The sequence below is a fragment of the Aotus nancymaae genome, unplaced genomic scaffold, assembly GCF_030222135.1.
Source record: "Aotus nancymaae isolate 86718 unplaced genomic scaffold, 86718_ANA_hifiasm-v0.15.2.pri h1tg000007l, whole genome shotgun sequence".
Taxonomy (NCBI): domain Eukaryota; kingdom Metazoa; phylum Chordata; class Mammalia; order Primates; family Aotidae; genus Aotus; species Aotus nancymaae.
Window position 1 is genome coordinate 38,770,167 of NW_026988418.1, and position 22,891 is coordinate 38,793,057.

At 35.1% G+C, this 22,891-nt stretch overlaps 1 protein-coding gene across 1 annotated transcript in view; it reads left to right on the forward strand.

The window, feature by feature from the left end:
• The window catches only part of MSH4 (mutS homolog 4), a 99,948-nt gene that overhangs the window by 64,419 nt on the left and 12,638 nt on the right, over positions 1-22,891 (forward strand). The window contains exons 12-18 of the mRNA XM_012442550.2: positions 91-227; positions 1,516-1,619; positions 2,693-2,817; positions 5,224-5,424; positions 11,133-11,251; positions 12,580-12,708; positions 22,562-22,736. Of these exons, the coding sequence (XP_012297973.2) occupies positions 91-227; positions 1,516-1,619; positions 2,693-2,817; positions 5,224-5,424; positions 11,133-11,251; positions 12,580-12,708; positions 22,562-22,736 (990 nt within the window). The remainder of the gene's footprint in view (positions 1-90; positions 228-1,515; positions 1,620-2,692; positions 2,818-5,223; positions 5,425-11,132; positions 11,252-12,579; positions 12,709-22,561; positions 22,737-22,891) is intronic.

A 22,891-nucleotide genomic window follows, 5' to 3' on the forward strand; every position in this document is an offset into this window, starting at 1 on the left:
AAACCATATGACTCTTTAAAACAGAGTTATTTTCTCATTAAAATTTACTCATTTTGTTTTGTTTTTGTTTTTCTTGTTTCTGGTCACCAGGAATGATATCACAGCTTGGAGAAAAATACAGTCTTCCTTTAAGGACAAGTTTTAGCTCTGCTCGAGGATTTTTCATCCAGATGACTACAGATTGTATAGCCCTACCTAGTGATCAACTTCCTTCAGAATTTATTAAGGTTCATTTTAGAGTGGTTAGGAAATTATTGTTTCTGATTTTATAGAATTACATCTACATATTTTTGGGACTTCTTGAGTTTTACAAGCCAAATTTCTGAATGTTCTATTTCTTCTCCTATTCCTACCTACCTAACTAACTAATATACTTATCTAAGAGTGACTTAGAAGCTTTTGCAGAAATACCAAACTCAGTGTTTCCCACAGTTCTGGGAGCTTGGTGTAAGAAAAAAAGGAACATGAAGAAAGAGTTGTTTATAATATAAACCAAAAACTGTTTGTATAAACCAAGTATAAACCAAAAGCTGTTTATAATAAAAGAAATTAGGAAAATACCACACCATTTGCCTGTTAAAAGTTTAAAAAGTCCTGAAGTAAAGAAATCTTAACTTTAAAAAATCTAATATTTCCCAACCTTTATACCACAGTAATAATTTTTCCTATATAGCTCTTTTACAATATCCAGTTTGCAAGTGTCTAACTCACTCTAATCTTTGTTCTATTTGCTTCTGGGGGTACTTTTTGATAAGAACAAGCCATTTAACTTTCAGGCTTTTAGATAGTAAGATTAGAGATTGAGTTAAGGTTCAGATATAGGACAAGGGGTGAGACAGAAATGTTCTATAAAAATGTGTCACATTGAAGCGTCAGTGTTTTCAGCCAATTGTCTGTCCCTGATGTATTTCAGAGTAGGTAATCTATCAGGACTTTAGGTTTCTTAATCCAAAATGTCTGACTGAATTTAGGTACATCTAGAAAGCAGCTGAAAGGGTTTATCTTATAGTCTGACATAACAGAAAGTAGGTTGAGAAATCCCTCTCTTTACCTGAAGATGTACTGTTATACTTCAGCCATCATCAGCTCACAAAGGAAAAGAAAAAAAACCAACAATCAAAATCTCCCCTCACACACACAATCTCCACATGAGCTAAACAAAAACCACCCCTGGTTTTTGGAGTAGGGATCACTTATGTCCATCATGCATGTTACTTGGTAATAAGATGCAGTGTTTTTAATGTTTTAAGACCTACCAGAATAGTCATCCCAGATGAACTAGGTCAAAATATCCTGCTTTAAGGGTGAATGTATGGGTTGAAAAAAAATCTGGCTTTATCCTTTGAAGTGATCTTCCTTTTATGTTTCACAAATGCTATTTAGAACTTTCTTTGTAATACCATATCTCAAAGATTAAAATTATTAACCTAAATATCCATATTTCTGTTGTTTAAAATCTTGTTATATTTCATAGTAGTATGCACTTATCTTGATAATTGTTTTTGAATCTCCCAGATTTCTAAAGTGAAAAATTCTTATAGCTTCACATCAGCAGATTTAATTAAAATGAATGAAAGATGCCAAGAATCTTTGAGAGAAATCTATCACATGACTTATATGTAAGAGCATTTGAAGTATTTGAATGCTGAATTAAATTGATTTGAGAAACTGCGATCAATTTTATTAGTTGAATTTTTGTCTAACTACAGACAATTGTAGAATTATGTATGTTAACAAAGACAGTCTGTCATTATGATTAGAATCACTGAGCCTCACAGAAGCTTCGGGGAAGATCTAATTGTAAACAAATGCAATTATAATTCATATTTCTGTAATATGCATTCTACCGTGATGTAGAACTTGGCACATTATGGATTTACCTGAGCTTCATTCAGTTTATTCTTTTCCTATAGTCTGTAAGCCCTCAGCTTCTTATACCTTGATATTAATAATTCAATAGCAGTATCACAATAGTGTCAGTTCTTTTGCTGGTGATGATATGTTAGCAATACAGCCAGAAAGAAGAAGAAGGACATTTAGAACACTTACTGGCTCAGATAATAGAAAGGTTGGGCTTTCAAGACAATTTCAAGGCATGTACCACAAACATTTTAATATATTATAAGTTTTGGGTACATATTTATCTTTGCAAGAGGAAATCTTTTTGCACTATATTACAGTATAACTCTGCCTTATAAAAACTTAAATAATTATATGATTCAGATATTGTGTCTGTGTGCATGTGTGTGAGAGAACAAGAGAGAAGAGGAAAGAAAAAACGGGTGAGAGACAACATGCATATATAGCTTTTGTGTGGAACTAAGCATTTGCAAATTCACAAAATGATTAGGAAATGGGATCTGCCCAAGTATAATGAGGGCTTGACTTCACCTATCAAATATTTTTATTAATAAAAACTTACTAATATCAGATAAAAGCAGTTATTTCAAAAGTATGTTAATACACCAGAAGATAGGTTCTTTGCCACTAAGTAGCTGTGATCTTGAACAAAAACTTCGATTTCCTCATCTCTAAAATGAGATAGTTGAAAAATAAGCTATATCTGTAGTATATAACTCAGGTGTGAATATTATTTTACTTCAGCTAATGAATTTAATATTATTTTACAATTACAATGTATGTCCCTTTTGAAAAAATATTATTACATGTCTTACCAAACGTGTGTTTTCAGGATAGTGTGCAAACTGCTTAGTGAGATTTATGAACATATTCATTGCTTATACAAACTATCTGACACTGTTTCAATGCTGGATATGCTACTGTCATTTGCTCATGCCTGCACTCTTTCTGACTACGGTAAGTTTCTTTGGAAGAAACATGTTGCATACTTAAATTTGTATTCCTTTCAAACAATTTGATATAATAGTTGAGACATTTAAAATTTTTAACTTGAAATAGAGTTTCTTGTCTCAGGTCCTAGACTAAGACACAAAATAATTTTTTTGGGGGGGAACTAGGGGAGGGATGGGGAACCTAGGGGAGGGATAGTGGGGGTGGGGAGTTGGGGAAGGATAACATGGGGATAAATACGAGTTATAGGTGATGGGGAGTATGTATGTACCATGTAGGTACCATGTATGTACCTATGCAACAATCTTGCACGTTCTTCACATGTACCCCAAAACCTAAAATGCAGTAAAATATAAATAAATAAATAAATAAATAAATAAAAAATAAAGTAAAAAATTATTCTGTCAGAAATTGGCAAACCAAAAAGAAAAAACTGCAAGAAACTAAAGATTCCCCAAATAAGAAAGACTTCAAGAACTGTCTCCTTGGTAAAAATGATAATGTTCTAAATTTATAAAGTTCAAATCTGAATACTTATTAGAAGTAGTGGGATAAATATCAATAGAAATGCATCTCCAGAGTGAGCATTTTAATCCACTAGCTCCTTAGATGTGAACATACCAAGATCAAGAGTTATGTAATTTATTTTTATATCCCAAGTCTATATAAAGGCCTTGAATATAAATGTTAAGTAATTTTCTCATGTTAAATGAATACTTTAAGTTAGTGCTTTGACATTTCTTATCTAACTTCTCAGTAATAACCATACTCCAGTATGCAAATTTACTGGACTAATATGTGATAATTATGGTTGAATAATTGTAGACTTCATTGCATTAAAAACATTGAAATTTCTAATGTAAATCAGCAGTAACATTTCTAAAATGTTATGTTAATTTACTTTTATGGGAAGTATCTTTTCAGATTTTTTCATATTTCTTATGGAAATATTAACTTTTTCCGTTGGTATTTTATAGGCCAAAACTTTTCAAACTCTTTTATCTCCTTTGAGTCAAAACTCAACTCTAGGGGACAGGTATTCCAATAGTAGTTAAAAAAAAAAAAAACTATTAGGAGATTTAGTATTGCTTCATTTTAGTTTGTGAGGGATCATTCTGAAACTCCAGATCTATAAATAATGAAATTTTGAAAATACTTAAATTTTTTTTTCTAACTAACCTCACTTTTATGATGAATTTTTTCAAGTTATCTATGCATTTTAGATAAAGGTATGTAGTATTTTGGTTTTCACATATCCTTTCACCCTCTTCCTCTTCCCTCTGCCTCAGGTGGTATGCATAGAAACCTGATCATTATTTGTTTCTATAAATTAACAAATCATTTGTGTTGATCTTCTGTATTCTCTGAAATTTCCTTTTATACAAAATTTTTTCATGGGCTTAGAATTATTTTTATATTTCATTTTATTCTGTAATCGTACCTCAATTTATAAGCGAGGTGTTTGAAACCAGCCTGGGCAACATAGCAAGACCTCACCTCTAAAAAAAAATAGTGATAAGTGGTGGCAGGTGCTTGTACTCCCAGCTACTTGGGAGGCTGAGGCAGGAGGATGGCTCGAACCCAGGAGTTTGAGGCTGCAACAAGCTATGATTTTGCCACTATATTCCACCCTTGGTGATAGAGCAAGACCCTGTCCCTAATAAATAAATAAATGTTAAGTGTGCCAAATTTGAAATAATATTTAATGTAGGGAAATAGTGTTTAAGGTAGAGTAAGTACATGTGTAACTCTGTAGTACTAGTAATCAATTATGATTTTTAAAGTACTGTCAATGAGTACTTGGTTCTTTTTATTTTTATTTTTTTGAGACAGGGACTCACTTTGTCACCCAGGCCTGGAGTGTACTGGCACAATCTCAGCTCACTGCAGTCTCCACCTCCCAGACTCAAGAGATCCTCCTATCTCAGCCCCCAAGTAGCTGGGACTACAGACATGAGCCTAGCTAATTTTTTTTTTTTTTTTTGTAGAGAATGGATTTCGCCATGTTGCCCAGGCTGGTCTTGAACTCCTGAGCTCAAGCAATCTACCCTCCATGGGCCTCCCAAAGTGTGCTGGGATTACCAGTGTGAGCCACCACACCTGGTCTACTTGTTTTTTTCTAAACTACACAAAGCTGAAAATTTTATAAACTATTTTGGAGCTCAGGATAGGATAAATAATTGAATTCTAGAGTTCTCTGGAAGTGAGTAAAAGTTGTGATATTGATTAGAATATGTCCATTATAATTTAGAGGAATTTGGGTGGGGATTTGGGATAAAATGATACCTTAATGTTATTATTTCAAATTGACTCTTGTAAATATCACTAAGATGTAGACAGTACATACACACCACAAAATCTTTAGGCACAAATATATTAATCTTTAAAAACCATTCTAATTTTTTTCTTAAGTTCGACCAGAGTTTACTGATACTTTAGCAATCAAACATGGATGGCATCCTATTCTTGAAAAAATAACTGCAGAAAAACCTGTGGCCAACAATACCTATATTACAGAAGGGAGTAATTTTTTGATCATAACTGGACCAAATATGAGTGGAAAATCCACATATTTAAAACAGATTGCTCTTTGTCAGATTATGGCCCAGATTGGTAAGTTATGGCTTTATTTATAATGACCACTTTGACACTTAAGTTTAATTAGATCCCATTTGTCTATTTTGTTTTTTGTTGCCATTGCTTTTGGTGTTTTAGTCATGAAAGTTTTAGGCAATTATATTGCCTAGGTTTTCTTCTGGGGTTTTTATGGTGTTAGGTCTTATGTTTAAATCTTTAATCCATCTGGAGTTAAATTTTGTATAAGGTGTAAGGAAGCGATCCAGTTTCAGCCAACTTCTGTTTTATAAAAATAGTTTTACTGTTGGTTCTTTTGTTTTTCCACTTATACAAACATCATTTGCAGAAAGTGATAATTCTGCCTTTTTATTTCCAGTGTTTTTGCTTTCCATTTCTTTTTCTCTAATTGTTTTGACTAAGACTCTCAGAAGAATATTACACGATTATGGTAAGTTAGTGGGCATACCTGCATTGATCCTGACTTAAATGGGAATGTTTCTGATGTTTTATTATTAAGCATCAGCTGAATTAATTGATATCATTGTATTCATGATGTATCCATTCTTATTGAGTTATTATAATTATTATTAATCCAGGTGAAATGTTGAATATTATTAAATGCTGTTGCTGGCAACTTTGAAGATGCTCATGTAATGTTTCTTAATATTGTATTGAATTGTATCTGTAGGTTTCTTAACATTGAAACCTATCTTCATTCTTCATATGAACTTATTTTATATGTTAAATAATTCTGCTTTTCTGTTGATAAATTCCATTTTCTAATATTTTAGTTAGAATTTTTACATTGATATTTATACACAATTAGACTATAGCTTTTTTGTGTGCTATCTTTTTAATGTTTTTATGTTAATGTTATGCTAGCTTCATGGAAATAATTTAAAAGTTTTCATTTTTTTTCTGTAAGCTCTAGAACAGTTTAACATTGGAACTATCTATTCCTTAGATATTTGTTAGAATTTATTTCTGAAATCACATGGGTTCTTTGCTTTTGGGGAAGGTAAATTAAACTATGTACTCGTTATCTTCTGTATTTTAGTTTATACATGTATGTTTTCTTTCTTGATGGATGTCTGTTGGCCACGTTCAGATACTGTCTCACTCCAGTTAGAATGGTGATCATTAAAAAATCTGGAGACAACAGATGCTGGAGAGGATGTGGAAAAATAGAAACGCTTTTACACTGTTGATGGGAGTGTAAATTAGTTCAAGCATTGTAGAAGACAGCATGGCAATTCCTTAAGGGTTTAGAAATAGAAATACCATTTGACCCAGCAATCCCATTACTGGGTATATACCCAAAGGGTTATAAATCATTCTATTATAAAGACACATGCACACATATATTTATTGTGGCACTGTTTACAATAGCAAACACTTGGAACCAACCCAAATGCCCATCAATGATAGACTGGATAAAGAAAATGTGGCACATATACACCATGGAATACTATGTAGCCATAAAAAAGGATGAGTTCTATAACTCAATCAAGACAAAAAAAAAAAAAAGGGATGAGTTCATGTTCTTTGCAGGAAGAGGATTGAAGCTGGAAACCATCATTCTCAGCAAAATGATAAGAGAACAGAAAATCAAACATCACATGTTCTCACTCATAAGTGGGTGTTGAACAATGAGAACACATGGGCACAGGGAGAGGAACATCTGTTGTGGGGTGGAGGGACTAGGGGAGGGATAGCAGGAGGTGAGGGGGTTGGGGAGGGATAACATTAGGAGAAATACCTAATGTAGATGACACGGGAATGGATGCAACAAACCACCATGGCATGTGTATACCTATGTAACAAACTTGCACAATCTGCACATGTACCCCAGAACTTAAAGTATATATATTAAAAAAAAAGTAAACATAAAAAAGAAAAATTTATTGAGCCCAAGACATTAGCAGTGTCATGGGTGAGAAACGTTGGTCTAATATAATGAATTGTAGGGGGAACAAAGCAATAATAATGTTGGTGATACAATACAAATTCACCCTTAGTACTGGGAAATGAAATCAGAGATTAATAAGTTAATGAAAAGTAAATATTTTATTGATTTTGTAGGTTTATTGGAATGAAAAAGACATCTTAGCTAATTTCCCTCCCCTTATAAGAATACTTTCTAATTCATGTAAGACACAATACTTTTATTTGAATAGCTATAAGGAGCTCTGTTTTTTAAAAAACAGGCTGTCCCATTGCTGGACAGGCTTAGCTGTTAGAGTATTCATTACATTGAACTGAAACCTCATTTCTATTTCAGTTCATTAGTCCTTACTCTTCTATGTGCTACAGAATGGTATTTTTTCCCAATATTAGCTCTTCATATACTTGAAGATAATTATTATACTCCTCTTGTCAATGACCATCTTAAACCTCTGAAACATAGATAATATTTCATATAGTCTGACCATAAGATACCAGTGGGACTTGAAAGGCATGGAAGTTAGGAACATAGACTTTGAAGGTAGATCTTGCTTGTACAGTTACTAGCTATATCATCTTAGGCAAATTACTTAACCTCATTAAGCCTTGGTTTTCCTATCTGAAAACGAAAACTATAGTAACACCCACTTCTAATAATTTTTATAAGGACTGAGGTAACATAAGTATAAATAAAATGCTATGGATTTTAGGGGAAAGTATGAAAAAGAAGGAGACTTCCCAGGCAGAGGTAGGAGTATGTGCTAAAACACAGCAACCAAAAAAAAAAAAAAAAAAAGTATGATGTGCCCAAGCAACTAAAAAAAAAAAAATAGTACAGAGGCTTTGTACTTCCTTTGCTTTGTAGAGTAAAGATTAACTGTGAGAAATAGCAGAGTATGGGCAGCAGTTAGGTCATGGAGGGCTTTAGGTATTTACCAGAGGAGATTGAGCTTTATCCAGTAATCTGTAGGGAGCTATTGAAGAAATTTAGGTAATCCCAGCACTTTGGGAGGCCAACGTGGGCAGATCACGAGGTCAAGAGATCGAAACCATCTTGGCCAACATGGTGAAACCACCTCTCTACTGAAAAATACAAAAATTAGCTGGGCATGGTGGCACACGCCTGTAGTCCCAGCTACTTGGGAGGCCGAGGCAGGAGAATTGCTTGAACCTGGGAGGCGGAGATTGCAGTGAGCGAAGATTGCACCACTGCACTCCATCCTGGTGTCTGTCAACAGAGCAAGACTCTGTCTCAAATAAAAGAAATTTAGTAAGAGAATGGCATGATCAGATTTGACTTTTAGATAGATCATTCTAGCTGGAGCATAGATGAGAGCTAGACTAGAAGCAAAAATACCAGCCAGGAGGCTTCTGTAATAATCTAGATAAGAAAGGTTGGGAACCTTTTTGATGGAGGTTAAAAGAGCAGAGAAAATACAAACATATGCCACCTAATAATATATGTATTACCTTCATATTTATTTTCTTGGAAATTCCATAAGAAAGCTGTATTTAAGAACTCGCTAAGTTCTGCTTTCCGAGGGCAGGGCCCATGTCTGTTTATTTACCCTAACACATAGAAGAGCTTCAATAAATATTTATTATATTTCTATAAAATGAGGAAAGTCAGGCTCAAAGACTTGCCCAAGATCACCCAGTATCAATCCTTTACCTTAGTCTTCTCCATTTGCCCCATTATACTGTTTGGTTCTGTGTCCCCTCCCAAATCGCTTGAATTATAATCCCTACGTGTTGAGGGAGGGACCTGGTGGGAGGTGATTGGATCATGGGGGCGTTTTCCCCCATGCTGTTCCTGTGATAGTGAGTTGTCACAAGATTTGATGGTTTAAAAGTGTTTGGCAGTTCCCACCTTGCTCTCTCTCTATCCTGCTCCCATATGAAGAAGGTCCTTGCTTCCCCTTCACCTTCCACCATGATTGTAAGTTTCCTGAGGCCTCACCAGCCATGCAGCATTGTGAATTAATTAAACCTCTTTCATTTTTAAATTACCCAATCTCAGGGAGTTCTTTTTAACTGGGTGAAGAAGCAGACTAATACACCCCAGTAGCTAATATTGAATGTTCACTATGCCCATCACTGGTCTATGTACCTTGCATGATAATACACATTTCACATCTTCTTGAAAACTCATAGTACATGTATCATAATACATTTACTGATTATCTGGTTAATTATATGATAAAGATTATTAACTCCATGTAAAAGATGAGTAAGTCAAAGTATTAAGAAGGAATTTGTCCATAATCATATAGTTTGTAAGAAGCAGCACAAGGATTCAAACCCATGCAGCCTGACAAATAATCTTTGCTCTAAATTAGCAAATTATCCCCACCCTTCTCCAGATTCTTAAGAAGGTGGCTGGTCATTTCTATTATCTTGGAAATGGACAGTTTGTTTCTGTTTCTGTTTTTGTTTTGAGCCAGATGATTCGGATTCAGATTCTGGCTTTGTCATTTCATTGTTTGTTTTCAGCAAACATCATAAGATTATGTGTCAGGAGCCACTTTAGTTTCATAATTCATGCTTTTTTCTTTCTTTTTTTAATCAGCCCCGCATAATTTATGCTTTTAGTTAAATAAACAAAAAAATAGAATAGAATGGAGGAGATACATCTTTCTCGTTTTGTGATCCTGAGCCTCCAGTTTTTCATTTGTAAAATGACAAAGATAATACCCAATTTAAAAGGTTATTTTGAAAATTAGGAAGAGTGGATATAAAATACCTAGTATGTAGAATGGTAGGTGCAGTCATTATAATTACTACTATTAAGATTATTACTTTAATTTTCATTAGTATTAGCCTGACTTTTAGTTTTGTTTTCTGCTAGTCCTTATTCCTCAGAGTTAGGCCCTATTCTTTATCCTTATTTTTGTTTTTAATCTTGGAGTAATCTGGCTTTTTTTTTTTGCTCCTATTATTTCACCATTTTATATATACAGAATTCTGTATATGTGGTACTTTTCCCATTAAACTATTTGTATATTTTATCTTCTTATAATGTTAGAATGCCTTTTAGATTTTATTCTATATTGGGATGGATGCATTAATCAGATTGATTTGTTTTCAAAAAATGAATATTTTAGTTGAGTTAGCACAACTTCTTGGCAGGAACAGTCTTGTGGGTGAAAATTCACTTCTTTTCTTTTTATTAACTGTTTTGCTTTTATTTTGCTTCTGAATGTTTCTGCATTCTTGTAATCACAGATATTTATGTATATATTTTTATAATGATTTAATTAACTTCAGCTTTATAGGCATTTTCTTCAGATTTTCATATTTCTTTTTTAAAAATTTGTTTTTGACATATAACAATTGCACACATTTAAGACATACATAGTGATGTTTCAATACATACCATGAATAATGATTAGATCAGTGTAATTGGCATATTATATTCATAAGCTTTATAAGCATTCCCTTCACGTTTTAATATTTTGAATGTTCTTTATCATTCAACTAAGTTATTTAAAAATTTATTGAGTTTATAACAGTCTCTTTCTTATGTACTTGAATATCTGCTGTCTCATTTGCATTTCTAGATAACTTTGTACAGTAGATAGGGCAACAATTTTTATTTTACATATGGGTAAGATGGAACTTGGAAAGTTTAAGTGCTGTCTAAGCTTATATAATAAGGATAGAGCTGGGGCCATGTCTTCTAATGCCATATCTAGTGTTCTTTCTACCATATAATCTTTGTAAATCTGAGAAGTGCAAAATGTTATTAGTCTTATATTTTATAAACACATTTCAATTTATCTTGACCTTATGTTTAACAGGATCATATGTTCCAGCAGAATATTCTTCCTTTAGAATTGCTAAACAGATTTTTACAAGAATCAGTACTGATGATGATATCGAAACAAATTCATCAACATTTATGAAAGAAATGAAAGAGGTACCCAACAAAACTTTTCTTATGTTAAAAACATTAAATTCTCTCACTAATGATCAGTTATCACATAAAATATTTTTATACTAAAATATGCAGAAGTGTTTATACCCTTTTCTAAGAGCCAGAGGGCAGTCAAAGACAGCCTCCTAATTTCTGTTTTATGTAGAAATAGAAGAGAATGTTTCATTGAAGAATACAGTTTTAAGAGAAAGAGCTAGTGTTATTGTGTAATAAAGGTGTGCTTAAATGTTTTTATAGGGAATATGTAAAAGACTTCAGAAAATGATGACTGGCTCAGTACCATTTTCCATAATATTTATTGTTCCTCATAGGTTTGATTTTAAAACAAAAAAATCATTGTGTTAGAAGGCTTTCAAAAATCATCCTTTTCTTTGTCCTTGTAGAATTTTCACTTCTTGTACCAAAGAATCACCTTTTTCTGATTGAGCAAACATTGAGTAGGCTTTAGAACTAAAGAAATTAAGTGTAACTTGTGGGATATCTGTATTAAAAATTATGGGATCCCTGTTTAGTTAGATAATTTTCTTCAAGTAGATAGGTGGTAAATAAAGTTATCATTTGTCCCACAATTTATATAATTATTTATTGTGTATTGAATATAAGAGAGCATAGCAATATACTAGGCACTTAAGGTGTATTTTTAAATGGTCCTAGCCCTCAAAAAGCTTAGTCTCCTAGAAAGATAAAATATCCATCAAAGTTACTTTTGTATCAAAGTATAATAAAGGTAAAATTTTGTTTTTGAGAAAGGTTAATAATCTTCAGTGGAAAGGAGCACTTCTGTCAATTTAAGACTTGGTCTACATTGGTTATGTATTTAAATTTATTTGTTAAACCAATAGTCAAGACTTAGGCACTTTTTCTTAAATTTTTTTTACTTCATCTTTACTGGGTATAGAGTAATACTTAAATAAATTTGAGAGATGATTTTGGATATTTTATAACAGTAATTGATTAGTCATTTGTCGAGAAGAAAATGACCATCTTTGTGCTTAGTTTAAACATTTATTTAATTGCTTTATTTCACTGTATCTAAAGCATCAATATTTTAAATAATGGTTATTTACTCTATGTTGTCTCATATACATATTCAAATGTCTATTTATGTACACATCAGCTATTCTGTTGGAATTATTAGTGATGAGATTTTTAGAAAAGAAAACAATGTATTATTTTCTGCTCAGCAGGATGTCTCTATAAAAATACATTTCAGATAAACTTACAAAGAGACTGGATTTCTCTTCATTTTTTACTGTGATAGTGACAGCTGTTTGGTTACAATGAATATATATTAAAATTATATATTTCAGATAGCATATATTCTACATAATGCTAATGACAAATCACTCATATTAATTGATGAACTTGGCAGAGGTACTAATACAGAAGAAGGTATTGGCATTTGTTATGCTGTTTGTGAATATCTACTGAGCTTAAAGGTATTGTTTTATTTTAAATATGTTAATTTTGAGTCCTCTTTTTATATTCTTTTATTATTATTGAATTTTACAGACACCCGCAAATAGCTTTTAAAACAATTTAGTCAACACATATAATATTTATATTTTTATTACTTCATTTCCAATGAAAGTGGGAATCATTAGTTTGATAGCCATGATATAGATAAGGAAAAGATGAAATCAAGAAATACAGGCCAGGCACCGTGGCTCACGCCTGTAATCCCAGCACTTTGGGAGGCCGAGGCGGGTGGATCACGAGTTCAAGAGATCGAGACCATCCTGGTCAACATGGTGAAACCCCGTCTCTACTAAAAATACAAAAAATTAGCTGGGCATGGTGGCACGCGCCTGTAATCCCAGCTACTCAGGAGGCTGAGGCAGGAGAATTGCTTGAACCCAGGAGGCGGAGGTTACGGTGAGCTGAGATCACGCCATTGCACTCCAGCCTGGGTAACAAGAGCAAAACTCCATGTCAAAAAAAAAAAAAATGCAAAATTAGTCAGTTGGCTTTAATTTCGTAAAGTTAAGTAGCAAAATATGAAGGTCTTTCCGTAATTGTCTCCATGTGCAATAATGTTGACGATGATGTTACAACAGGAAGGAAAGCACTAGGCATCTCAGGTAACTTTACAATCTATTTCACCTACCTAACTAAAATTTTATTCCTTTAAATAGTTTTTCACAAATCAACTATGTAGAACATTGATTTTTGCTCTATTAAATTAATTTATAAAATATCTTTTTAAATGATCACTCACAATATATACAGGTATGAATAAAACATAAATAAAAATACTTTTTCTTATTTAATATAGCTTAAAATGTCCCTAAGATGAAGTTATTTCATTTTATTCATTTAATGAAATGAATTTCATATTCATTTAATGAATTAATTTCATCTTAGGAACATTTTAAGGTATATTAAATAAGAAATATATTATTAAATAAATATATATTAAATAAATATATTTATGGACCTTAAATGTAAGTCCATAATAATTTATTTATTTTTATTTAATTTATTTTTGAGGGGGACAGGGTCTCACTCTGTTGCCCATGCTGGACTGCAGTGGCAATCTTGGCTCACCGCAACCTATATCTTTCAGGCTCCAACGATCCTCCTGCCTCAGCCTCCTGAGTAGCTGAGACTACAGGCATACACCACCACACCTAGCTAATTTTTGTATTTTTAGCAGTGATGGGGTTTCACCATGTTACCCAGGCTGATCTTGAACTCCTAGGGTCAAATGATCCACTCACCTCAGCCTCTCAAAGTGCTGTGATTATAGGCTGAGCTGTCATGCCTGGCTCATAATGATTTATTATATAGAATGAGAAAAATCCATTTTATACTTAGAGGTATGTGATAAATCAAAAGTAATATTAATAAATAATATTAGTCTTTGTAATTTTTAATGTATCAGTTATAATTTCTCATATAAATAAAGTGCATGTCTTACTTACGATTAAAAGCTAATTAGTGCCTATGATGGTTAATTTTACCTGTCAGCTTGACTGAGCCACAGAGTGTCCAGACATTTGGTCAAACATTGTTCTGGGTATGTCTGTGAGGATGTTTCTGGATGAGATTAGAATTGGTAGACTGAGTAAAGATGATTGCCCTCCCTAATGTGGATGGGTCCCACTCAATAAATGCAAAGCCTGAATAGAGCAAAAAGCCTTCCAAAGAGTAAGAGGAAACTCCTCCTTCCGGGCTGCCTTCAATATGGAAGATCTATTCTTTATTGCCTTCAGACTCAAACTGAAAGATTGGCTTTTTCTGAGTCTAGAACCTACCAGCTTTGGACTGGAGTTATACCATTGGCTTTCCTGGACCTCTAGCTAGTCCACTTTAGATCTTGGTACTTGTTAGCCTTCATAAATCACATGAGCCAGCTTCTTATAATGAATCTCTTCTCTCTCTCTCTCTCTCTCTGTCTCTCTCTCTCTCTCTCACACACACACACACACACACACACACACACACACACACTTTCTCTTTCTCTCTCTCTCTTTCTCTTTCTCTCTCTCTCTATCTATTGGTCCTCTTTCTCCGGAGAATCCTAATACAAATCTTGGTTCTCATATGATCTGACAATAGTGATAAGTAAAATATCACTATCATATACTCTTAATCAACTGCTTGTAAGCAGCAGAGATCCACATGATTTTATATATGATTCTTCCAAACATTTTTGGCAAACTAATGAATATGATGAAATTGGCTGGTTGCTCCTAGTGTCACTATACAAAGTTGGAAAAGCAAAGGATAAACTCAAGGATTCAAATTGCCATTTCAGGCCCCCACCCGAGGGACTTCCAGGCACTGCCTGTCACATATCTGGTGAGGACCTGTCTGTCACTACCAGGAAGAACCAGGCATCACCTGTGTCCCTAGATCACAGCAGGGTGTTTGTAAGAAGGGCATGGGTTCTTAACCTGAGATCCATGGATCACCATGGCTGCGTGAACCTGAAAACTTGAGTCCAGGAGCCTCAACGTAGATGGAAAAATAGCCTCTTTATGGTCACTAACCTCTACTCGAAATTGAACCTTTTCTCCCAAGTGAATGCAGGCAAGGAAGCACACCAGGGTTAGAAGAAACTGTGCATTCCCTGGGTAGAAACCACAGATGTTTTCCAGTTCCATGACAGTGGCTATAGACGCCAGGAAATGTGCATCACCTCCTCACTGCTTCCAAAAGTGGGACTTATTAGTCTTGCTGCTTTTTAATGCATTACTTAATGTGTTAACTTAGAAGCATGTGTATTACTTATCTTTTTAACTAAAAAATTTTAAATAACAAAAAAGCACCAAACTGCCAGCTCATTGCCGCATAAATGACTTGAAAGCACCCAAATGTGCTCTGAAGGAAATCCTTATCTCCTATAGTCACAGGGCTCAGATTGCTGAAAATCAAACCTGGAATCTCATTCTGTGCCAGAATTACAACACAAGTTGAACTTCCAGCCTTATAGAATGTCTACTTTAAAGTGAGGGCATTAGTTAGGAAGGAATGGGAGACTTCCAGTTGGAATAGGGATGTGTGGGGAGACTCTGATGAACCTGGGGACATTTAGGCCCTGAATTTTGATGAGTCATCTTTGCCAGTAGAAGAGACCACTTCACCCATCTGAGGAGATTAACCTAGCATTACCTGAGGCAACTGTAATGTCATCCCCTGAGACAGTTGCCATACCAGGCAATGCTGAGTCTCCTCAGAACCCACTTCCACCACATTTCCTTGCTTCTAGACCTGTAACTAGACTGATTAGAATCTTAGAAGATTTCTAAAGCTCGGGTACAAAATGTGACTATAAGGAGGTACATTACACTCTAAAAGAACTACTTGAATTTTGTGCTTTATACAGACAGAAATCTAGAGAACATGTGTGGGAATGTGTTCTAAGGATGTGGGATAAACGTAGAAGGAACATAAAGTTGAATTAGGCCGAAGTTACTGATAGGGGCTTACTATGCAGGGTGTGCGTTTAATGTTGCAACTCAAATTGTTAGAAAGGGATCTAACAGTTTGATTGAGTGGCTGAAAAACAGACCAAAATGTGGCCCACCATGAATGAGTTACCTTGGTTTAATGTAGAGGAAGGGATTCAAAGCTTAGGGAGTTTGGAATGTTAGAGTGGATTTGTCATTTAAGATCACTTTCCAATCCTGGGAGAGTCCAGATGACATACCTTTCACCATGAGTATAAGAAATAAATTTGTGAGAGGAGCCCGGGTAGCCTTGAAGTGCTCTGTTATCACTCTTCTATGTAGGCCAGACCTTACAGTGGGAACTGCAGGAACTGAATTGGAAAACCCACATGTAATAGGAATGATTGGATCCCAAGGTGGTAGAGGCATCGTTGTGGCACTCAACCACCAAAGGCAAGGTGCACAAGTTACTGTAATGGGAAGCAGAGTCAAAGCAGCAATCAGAATAACCTGACTTACATAGACCTATGGCATTGGATAGGAGGGCTACTAAATTCTACTTGATCTGAATAAGCATAAAAGTTGTAGGTCAAGTGAACAAAAATCTAACCTGAATAAAAAACAGTGTCATGAACCCTCCATCAACTCCCAGATTTGAGCCAGTTTATAGATCCAGAGTCCTTGAATAAAAGGGAAGCTGGGCCTCCTTAAAGAAGGCTCCCTGTTCACTGCCAGAAATTTATACTGTTAATCTTTCTCCCAGCATTTCCCAAAAGGACCTATAGGCTTTTACCAGAGTATAAAGGATAACAGTGTGTGGGGCAAAGGAAATAATCAGATCTAGACATGGATTCTGAACTGACTAGTTTCAGTCAGAGTAGGGGGCTTCTGAAAGTCAGGTGATCAGTGGAGTTTTAGCTCAGGTCCATCTCATAGTGGGTCCAATGGGTTACAAACCCATCTTGTGGTTATTTTCCAGTTCTGGAATGCATAATTAGACACACTTAGCAGCTAGAAAAATCCCCACATTGGTTCTCTTCCTTATTCAGTGAGAGCTATTATGGTAGAAAAGGCCAAATGGAAGTCACTAGAACTGCCCTCCTCTACCTAGGAAAATAGTAAACCAAACACAATCCACATTCTTGAAGGAATTGCAGAGAGTAGTGGTACCATCAAAGACTTGAAGGATGCAGAGGTGGTGATTTCCATTATATCCAAACTCAATTAGCCTATTTGGCCTGTATAGAAGAAAGATAGAACTTGGAGAATGACAATGGATTATTCTAAGCTTAACTGGGTTGTTACTCCAATTGCCACTGGTTTACCAGATCTGTTTTCATGGTATAAACAAATTAACACACATTCCCTGTTACCTCTGGAAATAGCCCTTTTCTTCATCCCTATCAATAAATCCCACCAGAAGTAGTTTGTGTTCAGCTGACAAGGCCAGTAGTACACCTTCATAATTCCGTCTAAGGGATGTGACTTCCTCAAGATTGCAAGAATCTTGATTACCTTTTCTTTTGACAGAATATCACACTGGTCCTTTACATTGATGACATACCTTTGGATGTAGTGAGCAAAAAGTAGCAAATACTCTAGATTTACTGGTAAGACATTTGCATGCCAGAGGGTGGGAAGTAAATTTGACAAAAATTCAGGCATCGTCTACCTCAGCAAAATTCTTAGAGGTCCAGTAGTATGGGATATATTGAGATATTTCTTCTAAGGATGAAGGGTTGTAGCAGGCCCCTCCTGCAATGATAAAAGAAACACAACACCTAGTGGGCCTCTTTGAATTTTGGAGGTATTACCTCAATTGGATGTGTCACCAAGTGATCTGAAGTTGCTAGTTTTGAGTAAGGACTCTTAAGAACAAGACAAGGCTCTGCAATAGGTGTATGCTGTTGCACAAGTTACTCTGCCACTTAGCGATATGATCCAGCAGATCCAATGGTGCTTGAAGTGTCCATGGCAGATAAGGATGCTGTTAGAAGACTTCGGCGGTCCGCTAAATGTTAATCATAGCACGATCCCTTAGGATTTTGGAACAAAGCCCTCCCTTCCTCCATGGATAACCTCTCTGCTTTTCAGAAATAGCTCTTGGCCTACTACTGGACCTTAGCAGAAACTAAACACTTAACTATGGCCCCCAAGTTACCATACTACCTGAGCTGCCCATCATGTACTAGGTGTTATCCTACCTACCAAGCCATAAAGTTGGGCATACACAGCAGCACTTCTTCATGAAATGGAAATGGTATCTACATGAGCAGGTCTGAGCAGGCCTTGATGGCACAAGTAAGATACATAAAGAAGTGCCCTAAATGCCCATAATCTCCACTCCTGCTATACTGTCTTCTGTCTTCCAGCCTGCAACTATAGCCTCATGGGGAGTTCCCTATGAGCAGTTGACAGAGGGAGAAGTCCTGCCTTGATTTACAGATAGTTCTTTACATGCAGGCACCACTTAAAAGTGGACAGCTGCAGCACTACAGCCCCTTTCCCTGAAAAATATTGAAGGGAAATCCTCCAGTCAGAACTTTGAGCAGTACATCTGGTGGCTCACTTTGCTTGGAAGGAGAAATTGCAGGACATGCAATTGTATATTGATTCATGGGCTGAGGCCAATAGTTTGGCTGCACGGTCAGGGACTCAGAGGGCACATAATTGGAATACTGGTGATGGAGAAGTTTAGGAAAAAGGTATGAAAATATATCTTTCTGAATGGGAAAAATACATTAAGATATTTGTGTCCCATGGAAATGATCACCAAAGGGTAACCTCAGCAGAGGAAGATTTTAAAAATCAAGTAAATGGGATGACTCATATGGATACTAGCCAGCCTTTTTCCCCAGGTACCTCTGTCATCACCCAATGGGCTCATGAATAAGTGGCCATGGTGGCAAGGATTGAAGTTTTATGCATGAGATCAGGAACAGGAGCCTGCACTCACCAAGACTGACCTGGATATGGCCATTATTGAGTGCCCAGTCTGCCTGCAGCAGAGACCAACATTGAATTTTCTTTATGGCACCATTCTCTGGTAGCAGGTTGATTACATTGGACCACCTGCATTATATTCATACTGGAATAGTCACTTATTTGGGACGTCAGTTTGCCTTTTTTATCTGTAATGCTTCTGCCAAAACTAACATCCAAGGACTTAAAGAATGCCTTATCTGTCATTGATCAAGGAACTTACTTCACAGCAAATGCAGTGCTGCAAAAGGCCTGTGGTCATAGATTTCACTGTTTTTACTGTGTTCACCAACCATCTTGAAGTAGTTGGCTTGATAGAAGAGTGGAATAGTCTTTAAGGACTCGGTTACACCACCAGCTAAGTGGCAGTATGTTTCAGGACTAGGGAAAGGTTTTCCAGAAGGCTGTATATTCTTTGAATCAGCTTCCAATATACAATGCTGTTTCTCCCATTGCCAGGATTCATGGGTCCAGGAATCAAGAAGTGGAAATGGAAGTGGCATCACTCACAATTATCCCTAGTGACTCAAGGGCAGAATACTGCTTCCAGTTTCTACAGCCTTGCTCTGCTGACCTAGAGGTCTTAGTTCCAAAGGGAGTATGCTTTCACCAAGAAAGGTCTTAGTTTCAAAGGAAGTATGCTTTCACCAAGAGACATCGCGATAACTTTTTGACCTGGAAGTTAAGACACCTGCTCAGCCACTTTGGTTATCTTATGCCTCTGAATCAACAGGCAAAGGGAAATTAGCAAAGGGAAATTGGACTGCTACTCCACAATGTAATAAAGGAAAAATATGTCTGGAATGCAGAAGATTCCTTAGGGTATCTCAGTTCTGTCATGCTCTGTGTTAAAGGTTAATGGAAAACTACAACCCAATCCAGGCAGAATTATGAATGGCCAAGACCTTTCAGGAAGGAAGATTTGAGTCACCCTACTAAATAAAGAGCTATGACTAACTAGGGCTTGCTGACGGCAAAGGAAATACAGAATAGGTAGTAATAGGAAAAGGTAGTTGTAATTACCAACTACAACTCTTGTTACTAGTTACAGAAATAAGGACTGTCTGTAATTGTCATTATTATTTTCTCTTTATTTTGTATGATTTTTTGTGTATATATACATATATTTTCTTTCTTCTCTTAGTCTCTTACAATGTAGCATAAGATGTATTGATTTCACATCATATTATTTAAGTATTTCTAATTTCACATTAAAGTATTTGAGTTATGAGATATCAAGGAGAAGAATTAACATCACTCAGGGACCTTACCTCTTTTTCTAGAAAAGGGTTTAGTGCTTTCTCAGTTGTACTAAAGATAGTTGTATCATATTAGAGGGAAGTATGACCTTGTTATCATCTTCATTTGTAGATTAAGTTTGGTGTAAGGAGATGCCTATAGATGCCAAGTTTACAAGGGGTGGATTTGTGATGGATAGTTTTATGTGTCAACTTGGCAAGGTCGTGGGGTGCCCAGACATTGGTCATACATTCTTGGTTTATCTGTAAGGGTGTTTCTAGATGAGGTTAACATTAGCATTGGTACATTGAATGAGCATATTGTCTTCCCTAGGGTGGATGAGTCCTGTCCAATAAATTGAAAGCCTGAATAGAACAAAAAGGCTGATCCTTCCAAGAATAAGAGAGAACTGACTGCCTCCAGTCTGAAAGACTAGTTCTTTCCTGCCTTCAGACTCAAGTGAAACATTGGCTCTTTCTGAGTCTAGAGCTTGCAGGCATTTAGACTAGAGTTATACCATCAACTCTCCTGGGTCTCCAGCTTGCTGACTGTAGATTTTGGATCTTGTCAGCCTCCATAATTGCATGATCAAATTTCTTATAATAAATCTCTTTACACACATACAATACACACTTGCATGCATGTGCACGCACGCGCGCGCACACACACACACATATCTTATTGGTCTGTTTCTCTGGAGAACCCCTCTAATACAGTATCTGTTTTCTTTTCTTTTCTATTTTGAGATGGAGTTTTACTTGTCACCCAGGCTGGAATGCAGTGGCGTGATCTTGGCTCACTGCGACCTCCACCTCCTGGGTTGAAGCATACAGTATCTGTTTTCAAAGTATTCTACAATAGTTTAAGAATAGTGCTTTTAGCATTACTTTACAATATTATTTTCTAGTATAAATAATTTAGTCAAAATGTAATATTGCTACTTACTTTTAAAGTTAATCATTATTTTCTAACACAGTATCCTTAGTGCCTAGCACAATCCTTGTAATATATAGGGTCTGAATAATTATTTGCTAAATTGATTTAACCTGAAATAGAGTTTACAAAGTTACTATAATAGATTGGTTTGGCACAGAACGTTTAAGGACATTATTGTTATTGAATATGGTCTGTAGCTTTTAAATGGTTTACTGTATTCTAAATATTTTCCTGTAGCTTTATAAATTTGGTTTTGTTTTATACTCCTTTTGATTTGTTGAGTAGGTATTTAAAATTTTTATTTTTCTGTCATATACAAAATTATTCCTTCCCTTGCTTTTTACCTTCCACAGTTGATAGCCATTTTGCCCATTAATTTATTTTTACTGTCTTAATATTTAAATTTTCACTGATCACCTACCTAATTTGTCACTGGTAATGTCTTAAAACATAACTAGTTATTCAGATGTCTATCTGCCTTAGTAACATCTGGGTTGGAAATCTTGTTCTGGCTGTAAATCACATGAACCACTTTCATCAAAATCACCCAAAGTACTTATGGAAAATGCCATTTCCTGGGGCCCCACATTAGAACTATTGATTGAGAATTTTTAAGGGGATATGTACCAAGAATTTGCATCTTTAACAGGCTCTCTAAGGGATTACTAATATTTGAGAACCATTATCTTAATTGGTGTTCTCAATCTTTCTTTTTCCTCTACCAGTACCTAACCCAAACACAATGCAAATCTAAAAACTAAAAACTTTTGGAATTTCACATACCTAAAATAATCTCCTGATTCCACTGCCAAAACCTACTTACAAGGAGGGAGGCTACTTTATAGTGAAGCTTTTTAAAAATTGAGGAAAAATTATGATTTTTTTGCATGTGAGTTACCTCCCTAATAAACGATTACCTCAATTCATAGCTTTGTTTTTGGTAAACATCTTTTCAGTATCTTCAGATATATTTCTTAGGATTTTATTTTTGGTTTTGTTCTCTTTCCTATAATGTGGCATACATGTCTGTGTACAAACATAATAAACATGTCTTCTTCATTTAATATAAAATCTCAGAACATTTTAAAATGGATTGATAGTGTTAGCCTCCAAATTATTAGTTTTATTCCTACATCTTTGCCAAGCTACTTGGAGAATTAAAATTTTATGTTCATATAGTTAAAATAGAATTTTCTAGTTAATATTTGAAATACTAATATTCATCTGTTATATATTCCAGGCATTTACATTGTTTGCTACACATTTCCTGGAACTATGCTATATTGATACCCTGTATCCTAATGTAGAAAACATGCATTTTGAAGTTCAACATGTACAGAATACCTCAAGAAATAAAGAAGCAATTTTGTATACCTACAAACTTTCTAAGGGACTCACAGAAGAGAAAAATTATGGTACTGCATATAGAAATTTTACCTATACATTCAAGTACTATATATTTTCCTAGGACAAACTTTTACCTTTTCTTTACTTGGCTGTCAATCTAAGCAGATTTTCCCATTCTTTTGAGTGCTTGTATTCTCTTAGATTGTATTTTCTATGACAAACT